The 24,415-nt window shown below is 37.5% G+C and overlaps 2 protein-coding genes across 7 annotated transcripts in view; one reads left to right on the forward strand and one right to left on the reverse strand.

The window, feature by feature from the left end:
• Window positions 1-525: 525 nt before the first annotated feature.
• Window positions 526-23,490, reverse strand: LOC110598067 (uncharacterized). Its single transcript, XM_040279989.2, has 3 exons — window positions 22,517-23,490; window positions 5,378-5,513; window positions 526-3,842 (listed from the first exon to the last, which is right to left on the reverse strand). The coding sequence occupies exons 1-2, from the start codon at window positions 23,211-23,213 to the stop codon at window positions 5,455-5,457; spliced, it is 756 nt and encodes a 251-aa protein (XP_040135923.2). The 5' UTR covers window positions 23,214-23,490; the 3' UTR covers window positions 526-3,842; window positions 5,378-5,454.
• Cep83 (centrosomal protein 83) overlaps window positions 23,360-24,415 on the forward strand; it is a 118,256-nt gene continuing 117,200 nt past the window's right edge. For 4 of the 6 annotated variants that reach the window (XM_078053004.1, XM_078053001.1, XM_078053005.1 and 1 more), the window contains exon 1: window positions 23,360-23,493. The gene's annotated coding sequence lies outside the window, so the exon portion shown is untranslated. The remainder of the gene's footprint in view (window positions 23,494-24,415) is intronic. The other 2 variants (XM_078053003.1, XM_013358242.4) reach the window with 1 other exon arrangement.

Raw genomic sequence — 24,415 nt, forward strand, 5'->3', positions numbered from 1 at the left:
AAAGTCTGACTGGAAGCCCTTGAAATTGTCTCCCATCCCAGTAAAGATAGAAAATAAAAAACAATATAGTATTACAAGGGAGATGGTGATAAGTAGTATCACTGTAGGTCCTACAAAGTGAATGCAGGTTGCCACAGCAAGTTTAACCAAGTAGTCCCAATTGAAGCTGTGCTGGACATGCTACCATGCTATGAAAGATTTAAATTTTTTTTAGTTGGTAGATGAACACAATACCTTTATTTACTTATTTTTTAAAAAAATATTTTTTAAAATATTTTTTAGTTGTTGATGGGCCTTTTACTTATTTTTAAAAAAATATTTTTTAGTTGATGGACCTTTTACTTATTTTTTAAAAAAATATTTTTTAGTTGTTGATGGACCTTTATTTTATTTATTTGTATGTGATGCCGAGAATCGAACCCAGTGCCTCATGCATACTAGGCAAGCACTCTATTATTGAACCACAACCCCAGCCACACTATTAAAGATTAATCAGTCTTCTGAAACATGTTTTGTTGACACTGATGTGGTAAATACATTCCTTTTTATTTCAATCAGAAATGAGAATAAGAAGTTTATATTCATGTGGAAAAGACAATATTTATTTTCAGTTTTGTCCAAGGACTATGTTAACTTCTTCAATCTCTTTGCAATAATGTCTGAGAGACCTGGATTGTCTGGACATCCTACAGAACAGCACTGTGATATATCAGTAATGTGTTGATGGGGCAGAATGAGAAAGGGCAGCTTGTATGGCAGAGGCCTTGGTAAGACACATAGATCCAGAAGGTATAAGGTAAAATCTGGAAAGATCCAAGAATCTGACACTTCTGTAAAGTTTTAGTGGTCTAGTAGTCAGTGGCATGTGAAGACAACCTCTCTTTTGTAAAAGACAAACTTTTGCATATTGCATCTCCTACTATAATGAAGCAAGATATCTAATGGGCCTCTTTGGGCCCTGGAAGCAACAAATTCCACATGTGGGAATACTCCTCCAGCTCATATCCTGGGAGACATGGAGGGATGTATGCTCCAAGTGCAACCAGGAGCAGCAAAGGGCACTGCAACAGTCAGTGTGGAGTTTACAGCAAGTCTCAATGGGAGATCAGAATATAGGACTCTGGAGTCTAGGAGAAAGGCCACGCCATCTGCAGCACAGGATTTTACGCCTTTCAAGAAACAGCTCCTCATACGGTATTAGACCCTCATAGAGACAGAAAGCTTGACTGTGGGTTAAAGGTTATCATGTGTCTAAAAGTGTCCATCATGAGCTCAGTCATAAAGTTAATGGGCCCAGCATAATACAGAAATGATGCATTCAAAATCAAACACCAGGACAAGAGGGTTTGAGTAAGCTGCATGAATTAATTAGTAGCACAGACCCCTCTATATTTCTCACGATGGTGGCATCTGTACCCCTTCCTCAGGCTGCACATGCCATAGGAGGAGAAGAAAAAAGGTCAAACTTGATTAATGGATTGGTTTGGTATATGAGTGGAAAGTATACATTAAGGGATCATCCTGAAAGGTAGCTTAGAGGAAAAATCTTCCTCATAGGCAACTTTATGTGGAAGGAGAAGTGACTTGGTACTGAGAATCTGTACAGATTCCTTGGCAATGTTAGTGGCCTGGCCAGCTAGTCAGGATCCTGAAGGAAAAGATGAAGATTAGAGAAAAAGAGGTCTGAATACAGGCATGTGGATGTACATAAGAGAGTGAGCACAAAGGGTGAAGATTTTTGTTATTTCATGTTTATTCTGATCATAAAGCACCATCACTAATGAAAGAGAAACTGAAAAAATCAAATAGATAAAAGAATTCTACCAATTGATGTTAGCCAAGCTTTGTCATGGTCCATTCCAAAATGGCACATAAATGGAATGGCCATGTTTGCAGAGATAGAGGCAACACATGAATAAAACAGCATGAGTTCCCACTGACCAAGGCCAATCTTATAGCTACTTCTGCCTTTCAAAGTCTAACTTGCTAGCAGCAGAGACTGACATTGCATCCCTGATATGGCTTTAATACTTGAGAGATAAATTAGCCACTTGATGTTAACTCAGTAATATGGATTCCCAATTCCCGAAGTGGCTTGTGGTTCAATCTCATAGGGATACTTATTCTGGGTATGACTTTTTGTCTGAAGGGCCTCAGCCCATACCATTATCCAGGGGCTTAAAGAAGGACTCAGACATAGGCATGGGATCCAATTCAACATAGCATCCAAACAGGTGAGCCACTTCATAGTAAAGGTAATAGTAGTGTGAGCTCATGATCAAGGGATCTACTGGGTGTGCTTTCCAGAGCAGCCAACCTGATATATCACTGGGAAGCCTACTGAAGGTGCCTCTAAATATTTTGCCAACAATGAAGTGTCATCCTTTAGGATGCAACATATACAATAAATCAGAGATCTAGGTATGGTCCCAGACTGGGACCAAAAGCAGGGGAAGCAGAAGTGGTCCCACTTAACATCACTCCTACTGACTCATTAGGGAATGCTGTTTCCTATTCTTACAACTCTGGGCTTTGAAGGTTTAGAAGTCCTAGCTCCCAAAGCGTATGCTTTTTTTTTTTTTTTTTTTTTGCTAAGGGTCTCATTGAACTATAAGCTATAGCTATTTGGGCACTTTGGACTTTTCATGTCCAAGTACCAGCAGGCACGAAGAGGAGTTACCATCTTGGCAGGGTAACTGATCAATAAGGAGTAAAAGGACTGCTTTCACACAGTGGGTGAGGAAAAATGTATGTGAACTTGAGAGCCTTTTGATACTTAATTGTAACTATGGAAGGACATGTACAGCAATCCCAGAGTGAGATGCATGTCATTTCTAATAAATATACTTTCTAATCAGGAAATTAAGGATTTGGGTTAAACCCAGGTAAACTACTAAGACCTGTGGCAAAGATAGCTGAAGGAGAGTAGATTTTGAAGTGGGCAATGGAGGGAGAGGAGGATAAGTAGTAGTTGCAGTCCTGAGACCAACTGAGTGACAAGGGCTATAATTTGTCCCAATAATCACCTTCTTCTAGTTGTTTCTCAAGAAGAGAGATCCAGAGGAATTATAGAGGAGCTGTTCCTATTCAAGAAAGAACCTGCTGCAAAGACCAGAAAAGAAACATAGGATTGAAAAACCATGAAAAAGTATAGATGCAAATATTTTAAGGTAACAGAAATATCAGGAAATGATACTTATGAAGAAGATGAAGCAGATGACGAAGATGAAGGAACTAAAAAGGAATCCTTTGACAAAATGTCTCCAACAGCAATTAAAAATGGCATTGGTTCACATCCAAAAAAATTAAGATGCAAAATAAAAATAATGCTATGAAAATGCCTCCAAAGCTGGCCTATTGAGAAACAGCTATTGGCTAAGTAAATTAATTAGTTAGTGAAGCATTTGTTAATGGTGATGAGAAGATTTTCCAAGAGAAAAGTGTGAAAAACTCTGCCTATAACTCAGGCAAGGGGTTCCAGACCATCTACTAAAAATATGGTTAGCTGTGATGTTAAAACTGTGAACATGAATTAAACTGATAATGAAGTGGGACCTTAAAAATCTGAACAAGACACCAATAGGGGTAGTAAGAGCACTGATACTGTAGGCCAGGTTGAGATACTTCTGTACATTCTAATGTTCTCCTTCCTGACAACCATAAGCAAAGTTTACCCAAAGTTTACAAAAGCTGTTGAAGTCAAAAGAAAAAAAACTATTTCAACTCAATAAAAAATGTGAATACTCCTGCAGCCTGGGAACTGCAGCTCATCTTGTTTTCCATGCTGGATTTCAACTCCCAGCTTCATCTCCCAAAATTTATTTCTGTATCCAACTTTTAACCTGTTAAAAAAAAAAGAAAAAGAAAAAGGAAAAGATAAAAAGGGAAAAAATCAAAATAGCCACCTTGTCAAATCTCAGATGTTCTTGTTTATATTATCTTGTTCTCCTGCTTTACAAGCAAAGGTTTCTCTGAATACAGTGACATTTTTTTATTTTGTTTACTTATTTTATGTGATGCTGAGGATCAAACCCAGGGTCTCACATGTGCAAGGCAAGCGCTCTACCACTGAGCCACACCCCAGCCCTATAATGTAATTTTTGAGAGAGATATGAACGAAGGGAGAGCAGAGTGTGTGGGGAGACTGAGAATGGAAGAGACCACCCCAACTGCTGTGACCACAGTTAGCTGACAGTCTTTCAGTGCCATGCTTGGTGGGATTCACCATAGCATTTACCCTACAGCTGTACCCTCCCGGAACCACTCTCCACCAATGGCTAAACACAGCAGTAGTTACTGGAGCAGACAGACTATGTCTGTCTAAATTGGGACCCTCTCAAATGGTCAGTCTTTTTTCTGAGACTCTTTATCAGTTTGGCCAAGACTTACTCAAAGCTGTACTATAGCCTAAGACTCTTCCAATTTAATTTCCTTCCTCTTCTCATGACGTGGGTGTCTACATCATAGTCTAAAGACTCTCCCTACCTACTGATTCTTCTCCCCTTTAAAAAAATTGTCCCCCCAATCAATATTTTGCATACATAATTCTGCCTTTGCATACATTGTCTGCTTCTTTCAGTACCAGGATCTGACTAAAGTCCTGTGTATTGCAGGATGTCTGCCATTCCTGGAATCTTCCATAAATATTGGTACTATTTGTCCCCAACCTTGAGGCAAATAATGACATCTCCAAAGATTTCTAAAATGCTTCTATTAAAAATCATTCACTTGGGGCTGGGGCTCATCAGTAGAGCGCTCGCCTAGCACGTGCAAGGTGCTGAGTTCAATCCTCAGCACCACATAAAAATAAATAAAAATAAAGATTAAAAAAAAAGAAAAGAATCATTCACTTAAAGCATAATTATCAAGATCACAAAATTTAGAGTTGGGAGAGATCGTACAGATCAAAAAATGTTCAGAAAAAGTTTGATGACTTCCTTCATTTCTCTCTTCTCTTTCTTCCAGTCCTTCACTTTCTACTCATCCTCTAATCTTTGCTGGGTATGGTGGAACATGCTTATGATCCCAGCTACTTAGAAGGATGAGGCAAGAGGATCACAAGTTTGAGGTCAGTCCGGGCCACTTAGCATGACCCTGTCTCAAAATTTAAAAAGGTCTGGGAATGTAGCTCAGTGGCAGAGCACCCCTGAATTCATTACCTGGTATCAAACATAAAACAAACAAAAAGTAAAAAAACCAACAAAAGTATAATTCTTGCACCTCAACTGAAATTAATACAATTTGAACAGGTTATGAACATCAAAGAGTGTACAGCCTCAGGATTTGGAGAAAAATTTAGGATCACCTTCTAAAAGTGAAACTAGAAAAAAAATCAGCCTAAAGTAGATAAAATTAGCCCCCTGCATAAACAACCTACCCTTTTAATTGGCTCTGAACATAGTTTTTCGATTAGTTTGCTTTCCAAATTTTCCATCATGTCATGAAGATACATTCTCAGGAAGACCCTTCTTTGAAAGTGGAGGTCCTGTAGACTAAGCAGTAGTAAGTAACATCTAAGAAAGAACGAAAAATTTTAGTTGTTAGTGTAGCAGTGATCATTTTCACTTTTAATTAAATAAATATTCATTTACTACATGTGTTGTCTGCCTACTATGTGCCAAGCATTTTAAGCAGCAGCACAGGGCAAACCATGTTAAGTGGGACATGATCTTTTCTAAGAACTTATTGTCTGGAGCATGCAGTTTAAGGGAGAGATATTATCCCAAAAGGGATAAAAACTGGCTTTGGTGGTGGTAGGGGAACCCCTTAGATATTTCAATGGCTAGTGGCCCTCCAAAGAGCCACAGAGGAACAGATATACAGTCTATCTGTAGTTTAAGATTTCATGGGCATGTGACAGGGGATATGATTAGGAAAAATCTCTAAAATGGCTCCTGAGGGGGTCAATTATGAAAATTGTCAAGTTGAGAAATTTGGTCTAGAGGAGAAAACAATGAAAGAGGATGAAAGAGAACAGGAGGGAAATGTGGAATGATGAAAGAAAAATGGGAAAAATGAGTGACAGATAAGAAGGTATGTTAAATTTCAAGACAAAAATTTTAGTTTTGTCTCCCACTGAGCCATATCCATATGACATATAAATTCTTTTCCTTGACATTCTGAAATACAAGTTTATTCCTCTTATATTATTTCTAGCTATGATAACAAAGTATTAAATCTAAAAAGCAATACTGGATTGCCTGCTCTTTATTAAAATAATTCTTATATCCTAGCCAGGCACAGTGGCTCATGACTGTAATCCTAGTCGCTCCTGAAGCTGAGGTGGGATGATGGCAAGTTCAAGGCCAGCCTGGGCACCTTAGCAAAATCCCTATATTAAAATAAAAAATAAAAAGGGCTGAGGCTGTAGAGTGCCACTGGGTCAATCTTCAGTACTAAATAACCAACCAACCAATCTATATCCTAGAACAAAAACATTGTTTCTTGCTCAAATACACTAAATGTCCTCACTTTTTGTTATATATAAAATTTAAACTTTAAAAAATATTTTTAGTTGTAGATGGGCACAATACCACTATTTTATTTATTTATTTTTATGTGGTTCTGAGGATTGAACCCAGTGAGGCAAGTGCTCTACCACTGAGCCACAACCCCAGCCCCCAAATTTAAACTTTTACAGCAATGTCCTTATTGGATTTCTCAATACCTCATTTTTCCACTCACCTGCAATGTGAATTTTGTTAGACTGACAATATGGAATACTTAACTTTTGGGTTTTTAAAAATATTTATTTTTATGTTTTAGGTGGACACAATATCTTTATTTTACATTTATGTGGTGCTGAGGATTGAACCCAGTGTCTCATACATGCTAGGCGATCACTCTACCACTGAGCCACAACCCTAGCCCCTTGGGTTTTTTTTTTTTCGGGGGGGGGGGTACCAGGGATTGAACTCAGGGGCACTTGACCACTGAGCCACATCCCCAACCCTATTTTGTATTTTATTTAGAGCAGAGTCTCACTGAGTTGCTTAGCATCTTGCTTTTGCTGAGGCTGGCTTTGAACTTGGGATGCTCATGCCTCAGCCTTCTGAGCCTCCGGGATTATATGCCTGTGCCACGTGCCCAGTGATGTCATAGTAGACCAACTCATTGATTATTGTTTGAGCACTTTTTAAGCTTTTCTGCAGTTCACATTTATTCCTTAGGATCATATAATATTGTTCCTCCGTATCCATAGGACTTCCCTATGGGTACCACAATCTGTGGAGGTTCAAGTCCCTTGTACAAAATGGTGTAGTATGTGCATATGACTTATTCATATCCTCCTATATCCTTTAAAATAATACACATTTTATTACTATAGTTTGGATCTTAAATGCCTACCTCTAAGATCTAGGTGTTAAAGGTTTGCTCCCCAGCATGGTACTTTTGGGAGGTGATGGACACTTTAAGAGGTGAGCCTAGTAGGTCATCTTTAGGTCATTGGGAGGGGGATTCCTTTGAAGGGAATAGTGTAACCTCAGCCCCTTCTTTTTCCCAACTATAAGATGAGCAGTTTTGCTTCACCATGCACTCCCCTCCACAATGTATTGCCTACCACAGGCCCAAAAGCAACAGGGCCAACTGATCCAAAACTGGGAGCCAAAATAAACCTTTTCTTTTTATGAGTTAAGACTATCTCAGGTATCTGTTTATGGTGACAGAAAGCTGAGCAAAACATTTATAATAACTAATACAATGTAAATATTGTTATATTATCCTATTTAAGCAATGACAAGAAAAAGATGCTTGTATATGTTTTTACAGACACAATATTTTTCTGAATATCATCCTTTTCCCAGTTGGTTGAATTCATGGATATGAAACCCCAAGAGATAGAAACCATGGATATGGAAGGCAGACTGTACTTCTTTTTGCCGAGTCTATACATACAACTTTCTGATAACTAGTCAGATTTCTTGGTATGTTGATATTAGGAAGGGAGTGACTTTGCTAGCAATCATTAGTATTTCAGTGAATGGAAAGGTATAATTTCTACCAGCACTTTTAAATATATATTTTACTGTGGTATAATTAAATACAGAATGAAATACACATTATTTTAAATGTTCGTTTGATGAGTTTTGACAACTGTATTATACTGTATAACCACCACTTGAAACAATATACAGAACCTTTCCATCATTAAGATCCCTTGGACTTATCTTGCTGTCTCTTGCAATCACTTAAGTTTCTAACACCTTAGTATTGTCTTAGATTTCATATAAATAAAATTGTATAGTATGTACTCTGTTGTGCCCAGCTTCTTGTTTATCAAAATATTTGTGAAATTTATCCATGTTGTCAGGTATATTGGCAGTTTGCTGCTTTTTATTGCTGAGTTGTTTTCCATTGTATGAAATATATAATAAGTTTTACATTTTATCTGTTTCTGTTCATGTGTATTTAGTTATAACATTTTTGGTTATTATGAATAAGGTTGCTCTAAACATTCTGTGTATGAGTTGTGTGCAAGTGTGTACCTATATTTTCACTTCTCTTGGTTAACTGAGATTTAGTGAATCATGAATAGGGAAATGAATGTTCAGCTATAAAAAAATTGCCAAGCAGTTTTATAAAGTATTTTACACTTACATGAGTAACTTACAAGTTTTAGCTGCTTAACATCTTCACTGGTATTTGGATTATAAAACTTTTTGATTTTAGCTCCTTGGAATGTATGGAATGGAATCTATTGTGGCTTGAACTTGCATTCCTTAAATGATTAAAACTATCAAGCAAGCCCCGCTATTGTTTTATTGTATAAAATTATGTGTATACATAATACAAAATTATTATTATGGGGAACCCAGGATGTGCTACCACTCCACTTAAAAAATAAAAAGGGCTGGGGATGTGTTATTTTGAGATAGAGTCTCATTAACTAGCCGAAGCTTGAACTTGTGATCCTCCTCCCTTAGCTTCCTGAGTCTCTGGGATTACAGGCATGTGTCACCAAGGCCCGTAATTTTGTATTATTTATACACATAAAACTTATCTCAACCATTTTTGGGTGTATAGTTCAGGGGTATTAAATACATTCATAATGTTGTGCTGTCATCACCATCATCCATCTCCAGGATTCTTTTCATCCTATAAAGCTTAACTCTGTTAAGGAATAACTTCCCATTTCCCCTTTTCCCCAGTCTCTGGCAACTACCATTCTTCTGTCTCTGTGGTTTTGACTACTCTAGGTAGCTCACATAAGTGGAATCATACAGGATTTGTCATTTTATAACTGGATTTATTTTATGTAAAATAGTGTCCTCAAGTTCCATCTGTGTCAAAATTTCCTTCCTTTGTAAGGCTGAATAGTAACTCTATTGAATGTAGATAGCACATTTTGCTTCTTCATTCATGCAAGGTTAATAGACAATGGACTGCTTCCATGGTTTAGGAATTTTGAATAATGCTGCTATGAATATAGGTGTACAAAAATTTGAGACCATACTTTCAATTATTTGGGGTATATACCAGCAATTGGAATTGGTAGATTATATGGTAATTTTATATTTAATTTTTTGAGAAGCTACCATACTGTTTTCTTTGGTGGTTGTATCATTTTACATTCTCACCAACAATGTACAAGGATTTCAATTTCTCCACATCCTCACCAACATTTGTTATTTTTAATGTCATTCTAATGACTTTGAGGTAGTATCTTACTGTAGTTTTGACTGCATTTCCCTATATTAGTGACACTGAGCATATGTTCAGGTGCTTATTAGCCATTTGTATGTCTTCTTTGGAGAAAAGCCTATTAAACTTTTTTGGTCTTATTATATTGGTTTCTTGTTGTTGAGTTTCAGTTCTCTAATTTTTCAGGATATTAATTCCTTATCAGTTATGTGATCTGCAAATACTTTTTCTAATTCTGTGGGTTATCTTTTTGCTCTATTGATGGCATCTTTTTAAAAAAATATTTTTCTCTTGGTTGTTGATAGATCTTTAATTTATTTTTATGTGGTGCTAAGAATCGAACCCAGTGCCTCACACACGCAAGGCAAGTGTGCTATCACTGAGCCACAGTCCCAGCCCAATGATGGCATCTTTTGATGCACAAAATTTATTAATATTTGAGGTACTGGGGAACCAAGGGCTTGTGCTAGCACTCCACTTTAACACATCCCCAACTCTTTTTTATTTCAGATAACTAGCTGAAGCTTGAATTGTGATCTTCCTGCTTCAGCTTCCTGAGTCTCTGGGATTACAGGCATGTACCACCATGCCCAACTGATGCACACAATTTGCTGGGTACAGAGCTACATACCTGCAATCTGATTAACTTGGGAGGTTGAGGCAGAAAGATCGAAATTTGGAGGCCAATCTGGGTGAGTCAGCAAGATCCTGGCTCAAAACTAAAGAGCTGGGAGTATACCTCAGTGGAACAATGTTTACCTAGAATGTGCAAGGCCCTGGGTTCAATCCCCAATACTACCTAAATAAATATTTCTATTTTTTTATTTTGTTGCCTATGATGGAATAATCAACGAGATAACTGCTAAATCCAATGCCATGAAGTCTTTGTCCTATATTTTCTTCTAAGAGCTTTATCTCTTAGTTCTTTATCTATTTTGAGTTAAATTTTATACAATATGTTAGGTAAGGGCCAAATTTTTCTTATGTATATGCAGATCCAGTTTTTCGAGCACTATTTGTTTAAAAGACTGTTCTTTCTCCATTGAATGGTTTTGGCATGCTTATCAAAAATCATTTGGCCAACTATAGGAGGGTATATTTCTAGATATCTAGTCCATTGGTTTATATATCCACTGGTCTATATATAGCTTCATATAAACTTTGAAATCAGGATATGTGAGTCTTCCAGCTTTGTTCTTTTTCAATATTCTTTCCTTGAAATTTCATATGGATTTTAGGATGAGTTTTCTATTTCTGCAGAAAATACTGGGATTTTAATAGGAATTGCACTAAATCTGTAGATTGCTTTGGACAGTATTGACATCTTAATAATAAGTCTTCCAATCCATGAACATGGGATGTGCTTCCATTTACAGATGGTGCTCACTTTATAAAGGGATTATTTCCTGATAAACCCACTATAAATTGAGCCAGGCAGAGTGGCACATGCCTATAATCCCAGCCATTTGGGAAGCTTATGCAGGAGGATCACAAATTCAAGGACTATCTCCATCAACTAAATGAGATTCTGTCTCAAAATGTAGAATTGAAAAAGGGCTGGAGATTTAGCACAATTGAAAAAGAGCTGGGGATTTAGCATAGTGGGAAAGTGTCCTTGGGTTCAATCTCCAGAACTGCAAAACAAACAAACCCAACACATCAAAAAACAAATCAAGGGGCTGGAGATGTGGCTCAAGTGGTGGTACGCTTGCCTAGCATGCGTGAGGCACTGGGTTTGATTCTCAGCACCACATAAAAATAAAGATATTGTGTCCACCTAAAACTAAAAAATAAATATTTAAAAAACCAAAAATAAACAAGAAAACCAAAACAAAGTATCCATTGTAAGTTGAAAAGTAACACATCACTCCTAATCTTTACACCATCTAGCCTTAAATGTTTGAAGACCTCTTACATTAGCCTACAATTGGAAAAATTATCCAACACAAAGTCTATTTTTTAATGCTGAATTCATTGACTGGGTTGAATATCTCATGTAAGTTATGGAATGCTGTACTAAAAATGAGAAATAGAATTTTTGTATGGGTAATCACCACTAATATACACAGCTGAAAGTACACCAGCATTTGGTGTTTAAAGCATTGAACTAAAATTAATTTCTGGATGATGGGATTGCTACACTGACAGGGTCATCAATTTCTTCCTATGATGAGGCTTAAAAATAGGTGGTATTAGGCATTGGGGCATTGACTCTTGGTTACAGTGTAGCAGGCAGTGTTTTCTTTAGAAAGATATCAAGTTTTGACTGCAAAGTTTGTTTCTTCTTTTCATAAATATATTTCTCTATAGAAAAAAAGGGCATTCTGAATTGGTCTGTCAGCTCTTAGATGAATCTCTTGAAACTGACATTCGTTTCTTTTAACATCTGTACTACACTAAGGATATGAGAAAATGCCTCAGTTTTGGCCTCATATTTCTTTGCTATTAATTTTCTTGATGTTTCAGGTATAACTTCTTTCTCTGCCTTAACTTTTTAATTTTTTTCTTTCTCCAGTTTAGTCAGCTCCTCATTGGAAATTTCTTCAATGTCAATGCCAACAAACTCTTCTATCATCTTCCAATGTTGAATTCTAGCCGTTTCCCAAGCACTAATATCTACTTACTATTTCTTCAACAGCAAAATCTTTTTTAAAACCTATAGATGTTCATGACTTCAAACCTTTCTTCCAAATGCCATTCATGCACTGCTATGACTTTTTCCAAGCTGTAGCAATGTTTTAGATAGCATTTAGAATGTTAAAAACCTTTCCAAAATTCTTGGAGCATTGAGCCAGATTCAGTCACTTCACGGCCTGTGAAAACATTTGGTATAAATAGTATGCTTTGAACACAGCTATTGTGCCTTGGTCCACTGGCTGAATGAGTTCAGCTGTGTTCTGCAAATACACACCCTCTGCATCAGGATGCATATCACCAAAGTACTTTGGATGCCCTTGAGCACTGTGTAAAATTGGAAGAATCTTGAATATAGGATGTTGTTTTTCCTATAACATTCACTTGCCTATTAATATAACAGTTCAAAAAACAGTCTTCAAACATTGCTGTCGTCATCCAGATTTTCTTGTTGTGGTGATAATAAATGGGAAGTGGTAAACTAGAAAAAGTACTAATTTGAATCCTCTCAAAAAAATCTCACCCCAAAGCAGCATTATATGATCTTTTACTCTTGATCAACGTACGTACATTCTAGCATAAACAATCAGAGCAAGCTTGTTTCATTGACATTAATGATTTGTACTTCTTTTTTGTTGTGGTACTGGAAATTGAACTTAGAGGCTGAGCTACATCACCAGCACTTTTTATTTTTTGAGACAGGCTCTAATTTGCCCAGGCTGGCCTCAAACTTGCTATCTCTCCTGCTTCACTCATAGTAGCTGGTATTACAAGCATGCACTATTGTACTCTGCTCTGGCAGATACATCTTATCCACAATTATCCTATGTAGCACTTCCTTAAAAGCTTTGGTGCCTTCAGCACTGGCAGTTGCTATCTGAAGATCTTCACATTATGAGAATTATGACACCTTTTGAAGAGCTGGAATCATTCATAACTTGCTACAAACATTTTCATGTATGTTGGATCATTGGCACAGACTTTCAGTGTATCAAAATAACTTTTTGCCTTAGCTTCAATCATCAGTAGGGTAAGTGGTATGCACTTTTGTATCTGGTCTTACATCCACATCATAAGTAATATTTTCATTTCTTGAATAGACCCAGCTCTTTCTTTTATGATGGAATTTAACCCATGCTGATGATTTTACTGCATCACTTGTTTGCTTCTTATCCTTTAAGATGGCTAAGACTGTCAGTTGCAAAAGTCAATTCATGTGTGATGGCCATGACTAGCTTACTGCCTTAATGCTGGGCAGCTGTCTTGATTTTCATCTCAAGTGTTATTGCCTTCCTTTTCTTACCATAAGGAGACACAGAAGAGCATTTTGCAGACATGATGGTATGCAAAAACACAAAATTAAAAAAATTCTGGCAACACAGTATATTATAGAGTATGTTATTTACCATCACAATTGCATGACCTATTGGGCTGTGGCTTGCTGCTGCTGCCCAACATCATGAAATATGCCCTATATTTTGCTTGCTCAGGAAAAGATTAAAATTTAATTTCTACTAAATGTGTATCATTTAAATGTCATTGTAGCCATAAGATCATGAACTTTCATAAGGTTGGGGACTGCCTGTATTAATGTTTAATTTCTTTGGACAATATTTTATAGTTTGCATTCTACCAGTCTTTCACTTAGTTGGTTAAATCCCAAGTGGTTTTTTTGGATGGACTGAATAAAATTTTTTAAAAAATATTTGTTTTTATGCCATTGTAAACAGATTTTTTTCAATGCTGCAAATCAAATACAAAGTTTTGTATGCTGGGCAAGTGCTCTATCATTCAGTTACATCCCCAGCTCACAGTAATTGTTTTTGAATTTTCTTTTCATAATGTTGTTAGTGTATAGAAATGCAAGTTTTTTTTTTTTTTTTGTATTGACTTTGTAACCTTCCCCTTTGCTGGATTCACTTAGTTCTAACAGCTTTGTGGAATCATGTCATTTGCAAAGAGATAAATATAAATGGATCATAGACATTAAAAATATATTTCAAAAGTGGAGTTTTCATTTTTTATTTGTTCTAATTAGTTATACGTAACAGCAGAATGCACTTTGATTTATTGTACACAAATGGAGCACAACTTTTCACTCCTCTGGTTGTACATGATGTAGAGTCACACCATTCATGCAATCATATATATACCTAGATATCTTTCCTTCCCCCATGTCTCCTCCCCTCCCCTCCCCCCAATTCAAAGTTCCTCCATTCTTCCCTTCCCTTGCTCTCCCCCCATTATGGATCAGCATCCACAATTCAGAGAAAATATTTGGTGTTTTTTTTTTTTTGTGATTGGCTTATTTTACTTAGCATGATATTCTACAACTTCATCCATTTACCTACAAATGCCATAATAAAATGCCATTTTCTTCTCTTTTAATGCTGAGTAATATTCCCTTGTGTATATATACCCCAGTTGCTTTATCCATTCATCTATTGAACGGCATTTAGGTTGGTTCCACAGTTCAGTTATTATTAACTGAGCTGCTATAAACATTGATGTGGCTACATCACTGTAGTATGCTGTTTTTAAGTCCTCTGGATATAGACTGAGAAGTGGGATAGATGGGTGAAATGGGGGTTCCATTGCAAATTTTTTAAGGAATCTCCTTACAGCTTTTCAGAGTGGTTGCACCAATTTGCAGACCCACCAATAATGTATGAGTGTACCTTTTCCCCAACATCCTCGCCAATACTTATTGTGGCTTGTATTCTTGATAATTGGCATTCTGACTGGAGTGAGATGAAAGATTAGTTTTGATTTGCATTTCTCTAGTTACTAGAGATGTTGAATATTTCTTTCATATATTTGTTGATCAGTTGTATATCTTCTTCTGAGAAGTGTCTGCTCAGTTCCTTAGCCCATTTATTGATTGGGTTTTTTGTTTTTATCATGTTGAGTTCTTTGTATATTCTGGAGATGAGTGCTCTATCTGATATGTATGTGGTATAAGATTTTCTCTCATCTCTAGGCTCTCTCTTTGCCTCATTATTTCTTTTACTGAAAAGAAGCTTTTTAGTTTGAATCCATCCCGTTTATTGATTCTTGATTTTATTTCTTGCACTTGTTAAGGAAGAAGTTAAGTCCTAATCCTACATCATGAAGATTTGGGCCTACTTTTTACTGCTATTAGGCACAGGGTCTCTGGTCCAATTCCTAGGTCCTTGATCCATTTTGAGTTTTGTGCATGGTGAGACATAAGGGTTTAATTTCATTTTGCTGCATATTGATTTCCAGTTTTCCCAGCACCATTTTATCCAATGTATATTTTTGGTGTCTTCGTCTAGTAAGAAATAACTTGCTTAGTCTCTGTGTCCTCTATTCTGTACCTTTGGTCTACATGTCTATTTTGGTGCCAATACCATACTGTTTGTTACGATAGCTCAGTATAATTTACAGTCTGGTATTGTGATGTCTCCTGCTTTTCTTGCTAAGGATTGCTTTGGCTATTCTGGCTCTTATTTTTCCAAGTGCATTTCATGATTGCTTTTTCTATTTCTGCACAGAATGTCATTGGGATTTTATTTCGAATTGCATTAAATCTGTATAGTGCTTTTGGTAGTATGGCCATTTTGACAATATTAATTCTTCCTATCCAAGAACATGGAAGATCCTTCCATCTTCTAAGGTGGTCTTCAATTTCTTTCTTTAGTGGGTAGAGGTCTTTCACCTCTTTACTTAAATTGATTCCCAAGTATTTTTATTATTTTGAGGCTATTGTGAATGGGATGGTTTTTATATTTTCCCTTTCAGAGGATTCATCATTGCTGTATAGAAGTGCATTTTATTTATGTATATTGATTTTTTTTTTTTGGTACTGGCAATTGAACTCAGGAACACTCACCCACTGAGCCACATCCTCAGCCCTGTTTTTATTTTATTTTTTAAATTTAGAGATAGGTTCTCACTGAGTTGCTTAGCACCTTACTATTACTGAGGCTGGCTTTGAACTCATGATCCTCCTGTCTCAGCCTCTCGAGCCACTGGGATTACAGGTGTGTGCCATGGAGACTGGGTGTATTGATTTTATATCCTGTTATTTTGCTGAATTTATTAATTCTAGTTTTCTGGTGGAATTTCTTTTGGATGGTCTAAATACAGAATCCTATCATAGGCAAATAGTGATGAGTTTGAGTTCTTTTTCCTAGTTGTATCACTTTAATTTCTTTCATCTATCTGATTGCTTTGGCTAGAGTTTCAAGGTCTATGTTGAAAAGAAGTGATGAAAGAGGGCATCACTTTCATATTCCAGTTTTTAGAAGGACTGCTTTCAATTTTTCTCCATTTAAAATGTTGGCCTTGGACTTAGCATAGATAGCTTTTATAATGTTGAGGTATGTTCCTAATATCCCTAGTTTTTTAGTGTTTTGAACATGAAAGGGTGCTGTATTTTTCAAATGCTTCATATTTTTGTTATTAACTTAAATGAGTTAAATACTAACAACAATTTTCATTATTCTTTTGGAGTTCTTCGTATATTCTGAATAGAAGTCCTCTGACAGATAAAAGTGTGGAGAATATTTCTGTCTGTGGTAATTTTTGAAGTGCAGAAACTTTGATTTTGATGAAGTCCTGTCAATGTTTTCTTTAATGGTTAAGTGTCTTTTGTCCAAGAAATATTTTCCTACTCCAAGGTTTCTAGAAGTTTTATAGATCTGGGATTTATGGTAGGTCTTGGAGCCATCTCGAATTCTTATTCTGTGTATGGAGGAAAAGCGATTGAAGCTCTTTTCTTCTTTTTAAAGTAGACATCTGGTTGTTTTAGAAATATTTGTTAATTTTTTTCTTATTGAATTGCTTTACTGCCTTAATAAAAAAGTGACTGTCTAGGTATGGATCTGTTTCTAGGCTGTATTTTGTTCCATTTACTTATTAGTCTTACCTTATACAAATAACATTTTTGATTACTGAAACTTCATATAAGTCTTGAAAAAAGGTAGTATATGTTTTCCAGCTTTGTTCTTCTTCTTAGAAATTATTTGGGCTATTTCAGATCCTTAAGGTTTTTACACACATTTTAGCATTGTGTAGGTCTTCAAAAATTTTGCTAGCGTCTTGTTTCTTTTTTAATAGTAACTAGGTTGAATCTATAAATTTATTTAGGAAGAATAGACAGCCTAATGATTCTGAGTTTTTCCATCCTTAAGTCTAACATATTTGTCCATTTATCTGTCTTAGCTGTTTTATGGTTTTTAATGCAGAGGTTTTGCACATTTTAAAATTTTGTTCCTAGGTTTCTGATGATTTTGGATGTCATAAAGAGTTGTTTGCAATTTCACTTTCCTATTTTTTCTTGCTAGTATATAGAATTGATTTTGCTAATATCGAGCCTGTGTCCTACAACTTGCTAAGTCAACTTACTTGTTTTAGTAATTTTTTTATATATTCCATTGACTTAGATGTACACGATCATTCTGTATATAGTTTTACTTCCAAATTTTTTGAGATAGTTTCCATAACATTTACTTTTTTAAAAATATTTATTTTTTGGTTAGACACAATACTTTTATTTTGTTTATTTATTTTTATGTGGTGTTGACGATTGAACCCAGGGCCTCACGCATGCTAGGCGAGTGCTCCACTGCTGAGCCACAACCCCAGCCCCAAATTTACTCTTAAAAGTATATAATTCAGTGACTTTTAGTATATTCACAATATTGTGCAATCATCACTATATAATTCCAGAATATTTCTATCACTCTAAATATAAACCCACTTATTAGCAGTCACTCCTATTTCCCCAGTCCCCAGCCCCTGAAAATCACCAGTCAACTTTCTTTGCCTTTGGATTTACCTATATTGGGTATTTCAAACAAATGCAATCATATGACTTTTACTTAGCATATAATGTTGCAGCATGGAACAGTACTTCATACCTTTTAATGGCTGAATACTATTCATGATATGGATATGCCACATTTTATTTATTCATTGGTTAGTTGATAGGCCTTTGTGCTGTTTCTACTGATTATCACAAATAATGCTATGAACATATAAATTTTTGAGTGAACATGTTTTTAAGTTCACAAGGGTATATATCAAGGAGTGAATTTTTGGGTCATATGGCAATGCTGTTTAATCTCTTAAAGAACTGCAAAACTATTCTCATAGATGTTGATTCATTCTACATTCCTACCACCAGGATATGAGGATTCCAATTTCTTCACATCCTTACTAATACTTGTTATTGTCTCTTTGATTATAGACAACATAGTAAAGTGATACCAATCCCCCCTCCCCCCAAGTGCCTTCTGCATGCTAGGCAAGCACTCTATCACAAAGTCACATTCGCAAAATAATTTTGAGATGGGGGTCTAGTTAGGCTGCCAAGGCTGTCCTTGAACTTGTGATCCTCCTGTCATAGCCTACTGATTTGCTGGGATCATAGGCATACATCAATGTGCCTGACCTTGTGATTCAAAACCTAAGGACTTAGTGCTGTTGAGTATATCTTCATGTGTCATTTATATATCTACTTTGTGGTGATATATATGGGATCAATGGTGTGCACCTAGTGTTCTTCGAAGCACAGAATTTTTTTGGACCAGGAGTTGAATCCAGGGGCGCTTAATCACTGAGCCACATCCCCCTTTTTTGAGACAGGGTCTCGCTAAGTTTCTTAGGGCCTCACCAAGTTCCTGAGGCTGTCTGAACTTGTGATCCTCCTGCCTCGGTCTCCCGCCTGAGTCACTGGACTTATAGGCATGTGCCACTGTGTCCAGCTGAAACACAAAATTTTTTAATTTTGATGAAGTGCAACTTATTTTTTCTCTTTGGTGGTTTTTGCTTTTAGGATCACATCTAAGAAACTCTTTGAGTAATTCAAGTCATGAAAATTTATGGCTATGTTTTTTTCTTCCTATGAATTTTATAGTTTTGGCTTTTGTTTGAATCTTTGATTCTTAAAAATATTTGTAAATGGTGTGAAGCAGGGTTCCAACTTTTGTCTTTTCCTTTTGGATATCCAGTTTCCCCAGCACCATTTGTTGAAGACTATACTTTCCCCTGTTGAACTGTCTCAGAACTTTTGTTCAAAGTCACTGAACATACACAGAAAATTTAATTCCTGTATTCTCAATTATATTTCATTGACTTATGCTTCTGTCTTTATGCCAGTATAGAACCATCAGTCATGATAGCTTTGTAGCAAATTTTGAAATCAGAAAGTGTTAAATCTTTCCAAACTTTTTCTTATTTTACTGCATAGATGAGGGCCCGCCAATATCCTTAGAAGTGGTGAGAACAGTTTGTTTTTTTTTTTTAAAGACATGCTCTTGCTATGTTGCCCAGGCTTGTCTCCAACCCATGGGCTCAAGTGATCCTCCTACCTCAGCCTCCTGTTGAGACTAAGGGTATACACCCCATACCTGGCTCAGAAGTATTTAATGTTGTTCCTGATCTCAGGAGAAAGGATTTGCTATTTCACCATTAAGTTTTTCAAAGATTTTCATTATCCGATAAAGTTTCCTTCTTGCAAATATTTTTTAGTGTTAATGGATTTTGAATTTTGTCAAATGCTTTTTCTGCATTTCAGACCATCATTTTGTTTACTCTCTGATTAATGTGGTAAATCAAGTTGATTTTTTCAATGTTAAAGTTCACTCTCCTTGGTCAGAGTTCCTTTGATGTTGTGAGGTTCAGTTCATGAGGGTCATTGGTCTGTAATTCTCTTGTAAAATGTTGTCAAATCTTGGTATTAGGATTATACTGGTCTCATGTGAGTTAAGGTGTTTCTTACTGTTCTGCTTTCTGAAACAGTATAGGATTGGTATTCTGTATTACTTAAATGTCTGGGGGGAAAATGGCTGAGGCTGATTGTGTTGGTGCATGCCTATAATCTCAGTGAATAGAAAAGCTGAGATAAGAGGGTGGGAAGTTTAAGGTCAGCCTCAGCAATTTAGGGATGACCTAAGCAACTTAGTGAGGCCCTGTCTCAAAAAATAAAAAGGGCTAGGAATGTAGCTCATTGGGTAAGTGTCCCTGGGTCAATCCCTACTACCAAAAAAAAAAAAAAAAAAAAAAAAAAAAAAAAGTGAAGACTCAGATTCCCACATTACCTACCTGCAGTAAGTTGACTCTCCTTTCTCTGGCACATCTTTTTGTAAAAATGATAAATTATTATTTAATAAACTCTTCAAACAAGGTAGAAAAGTCCAAAGATAAAAACTTGCATTTTTGACTGACATCCTTTCAGACTGCTGCCTCAGGTACCACTAGGGATTTAACAACCAATGAGTGCCCTACCACTAGCTATGTCCCCAGCTTTTTTATTGTGAGATACAGATTTGCCCAGGTTGGCCTTAGACAACTTGTGATCCTCCTAATAGTCCAAGTTGCTGGGATTACAGTATGCATGCATCATAATTTTCTTAATTAGTGTCCTAATGATGTTATTTATATTGCCCTTAGAGACATTTATCATTAAAAAAAAGGTAGCAAAAATATCTCTGTGAATCTCTTCTTTTTCTTGGTGTAACTGCCTTATGAAATAAGACTTCTGGGGCAAAGGCTAATGCATGTCAGTTTCGGTAAATAAGGCTGTAGCAATTTCATCTGTACATCAATAGTGTAGGATGGGAACTGTATTCCTACATATCAATAGCAAGAGCATGTCTTTAAAAAAAAACAAAAAAACTGTTCTCACCACTTCTAAGGATATTGGAGGGCCCTCATCTATGCAGTAAAAAGAATCTCTTCTTGGTGTAACTGCCTTATGAAATAAGACTTCTGGGGCAAAGGCTAATGCATGTCAGTTTCGGTAAATAAGGCTGTAGCAATTTCATCTGTACATCAATAGTGCAGGATGGGAACTGTATTCCTACTTATCAATACTGATAGGCCAAAAAAAAAAAATCTGTTTAGGGGCTGGGGATGTAGCTCATTGGCAGACCACTTGCATAGCCTGCATAAGGCCCTGATGGAGAAAAAAAAATGTTTGGAAGTTGGACATCTTTGATGACTGGATTTATTTATTTATTTATTTATTTTGGGCTTAAGAATGTCCTATTGCTATCTCTTGCCAATTTTTAAATTAGGGTTTTAAGTCTTTTTTTTTTTTTCCTGGTACTCAGGATTAAACTCAGGAGTGTTCTATAACAGAGCTACACTGCCAGCAGGATACCCCTACCACCTTTTTAAATTTTGAGACAGAGTCTCCCTAAGTTGCAAAGCTGGCCTCTGTGTTCCTCTAGCTTCAGCCTCCTGATTCACTGAGATTGGGAGTGTGAAACACTGTACCTGGCTTTAAGTTTTAATTGATTTTCTACGAGCTCTTTCTATGTTTTTCTTTTTGGAAATGACAATTTATTTTCCCTTGGTTCACTGTTTTCAAATTTATAGATTACAATCTTCATGTATTTAAATTTATTTTTCATATTTTATAATTCTTGGTTTTTATTTCATACTTGGAGAAGGCCTAACCTCAAGATTACAAAAACATTCACCTTGATTTGCTTGTTTTTACAGTATTCTTTAAATCTTTGATTCATTAAGTATTTATTCTGGTGTAAGAAATTAGATACATGTAAAGGTTCTCTTCAATGCCTACTGTTTCTTGATTTCTTTTCTCACTGGCCCATGATTTGTAATGTATAGTTAACTGGTTACTATTAAGAGTTATGGAGTTGTCTGATTCCAACATTTATAAGTAATGGTTTTGATAATTGTATTTACCTTAAGAGTTGGGACTAAGAAATAACATCATCTGAAAAAGCACTGCAGCTCTTGATACATAAGTGCTCAGCACAATACATATACACCAATTTACTTCTGAATCCTCCTGTTCATGGATGTATCTTCCGTATCTCATTTATAAAATCCATCCATTAACACTGTCATTTCTCATGGTCACTTTTTTCTCGTTTCAACAAAAATGTCACATTTCAGTTGCCTTTCTAATCACAACTAGAACCTGAATATATTAATCTTGCAGGTAACAATTAGCTGTGCTTCACAACGTAGTGAGAACCAAAATCCAAACTCTAAGGCACCGAACAAGTGGGAAATAAAGGGTGCCTATTTCTTTCCCTATCTGTTTTGAAAGGATGGAAGAAGCCTGTCTTATTTCAGCTCTTGGGTTACAAACGGTATTCTCAAACGCTGGTACCCTCTCAACTTCCAACCCTAGTTTACAGCCTGAAGGTAAGTAGATCACTCTGGGGCAACTACTCTGAGATTCCGGGCAGGAGGTGAGGGGTTTGGGAGGATTCCCTCCCGGGTCTTTGGTCCTGACCTGAGAGTTCTCTCGAGGCCCGCTGGGCCCACTCCCAGCTCGAGGGTGATGCCCCACCGCAGATGTTGTGGGCAGACGACTTCTTGAGCTCGCAAACGTGCACGCAGGCAGGACAGCAGGCGGGCTTGGCGGGCAGAGTGGCGGCAGAGCTCCCATCCCTGCCGTCAGGAAGCCCAGAAAGAGCGGGCAGAGTAACGAAAGGCGCGCGCGGAAGAACCACCCCAAAGACGCCGCAACGGGCGGACGCCAGGGGGCCCGGCTTCCCGCTCCAACGACGCGCGTCACTCTGGCTCCTAGAAACAAGCGCCCCGGCGCTTGGCCTGCCCTTCCCTTGGGCTCCAGAGAATTTCTGTGGCCACCCTAGCCCCACTATGACCGCCGTTCCCGCCGCAGACAGCTCGGCTCCCGGGGCGGTTGGTCTGCCTCCTCCCTCTAACCGCTCCGGCCGTGGCCGGCGCGCGGCGTCGGTGACGTCGACGTAGGGGCGGGACTTCCGGCTTAGCCCGCCGCGGGGTCTCGGGACCGGGTCGGCGCCTTGGCGCTGGAGGGGCGTCTGGCGTCGGGCCGAGGCGGCGAGTTGGCCGCACCTCGGCGCCGGGTCTGGCCCGGCACCTTGAGGCACCCTGTCCACCGAGGAGGAGCGGGGGCTCTTCGCGGCCGCCCTCTCCGGTCTCGTGGCTCTACCGGGAGACCTCATATTTCCCCAGGGTCCCAAGCTTGACACTCCTTCTCGGTCCTCCTGCACCTTTTTTGCTGCCTGCGGCGTGAGCGGCCGCTGAGACTCGCCAGACGTGGCGGGCGGGGCGGACACCCCTGCCGTAGGACTCTGTCCCTCAGCCTCAATGCCTCCGCGAACAAAGTTGAGTGGGTGTGGGTGGTTGGAGCTGTGGAGGTGTCCTCCGGGGGCGAGTGCGGCCAGAACACCCGTCACGGTTAAGTTTCCTGCGCGCACGTTGCAAGGACCGTGTGAGAGTATGGTACGTAAAGTCTCTTTCTAGGGACCGTGTCTCATTCATATTTTGGAATACTCTCCCCGCCCCCCGCCAGATTGCCCTTCATCTCCCTCCCTTTGTGTTACTTGGTTATAAAGTAATTGGACCGCGTGTTAGAAAAGCGAGACGTGTTCTGTAGCCAATTAAGTGCACACACAATTCTGGAGCTCTTTGATGCACTCCGTCATGGTCTGGCATCTTCAGTTTAATTTGTGATGAAAAAGCTATGGTACCATTTTTCTTGTCTTTGAAGACAGGGATGTCTGCGAGTGCTATTGAGGTAATGTCCAACATGTTAGTGTATTTTCGGCTCCAATGGATACTTTGATAAATCTTTATTTAGTGTCCAAGTTTTGACAGAATAAATGGACACTTTGCTCTTAAAAACATCCATTGATAAATACTTTAAAAGCTTTTGGTCATATTACGTGTAACGATTAAGCTATTTCAAATAATTTCAAAGAAGTCTAGGATAAGGAGAAACTTATTTTGAATTTTTCATATATGATACATTCATAATTTGTTCAGACTGTGAGTACACAGTACTTTAGGTCTAAAACTGAGTAGGCTGTTAAAGTATTGCTTCTGTTACCAAGCAACAAAATTGTAAACAAATCTAATATTCAACTAGAACATATTAAATGTATCTTTCCTGCAATTATGTGGGTTCATAATTATTTAAATTCATGGGTTTAGCCTACGTGGTTATGGTTAACAACTGACTTTTTGTATTCAGGTTTGATTTCAAACATTTTGTTTAGAATCATTAAAATGTTTTAAATTTCAGTGTTGCACAGGAGTCTTCTGAAAGTTGAAAGTGATTTTTATTTGCTCTTTCTTTATCATAGATTATTATGATGGGTATTCCTGTTATTTTGAATATTTTCTAGTTGAAGTGTGCTGACTA

Source organism: Ictidomys tridecemlineatus, chromosome 6 (genome assembly GCF_052094955.1).
Source record: "Ictidomys tridecemlineatus isolate mIctTri1 chromosome 6, mIctTri1.hap1, whole genome shotgun sequence".
In the NCBI taxonomy this organism is placed as follows: domain Eukaryota; kingdom Metazoa; phylum Chordata; class Mammalia; order Rodentia; family Sciuridae; genus Ictidomys; species Ictidomys tridecemlineatus.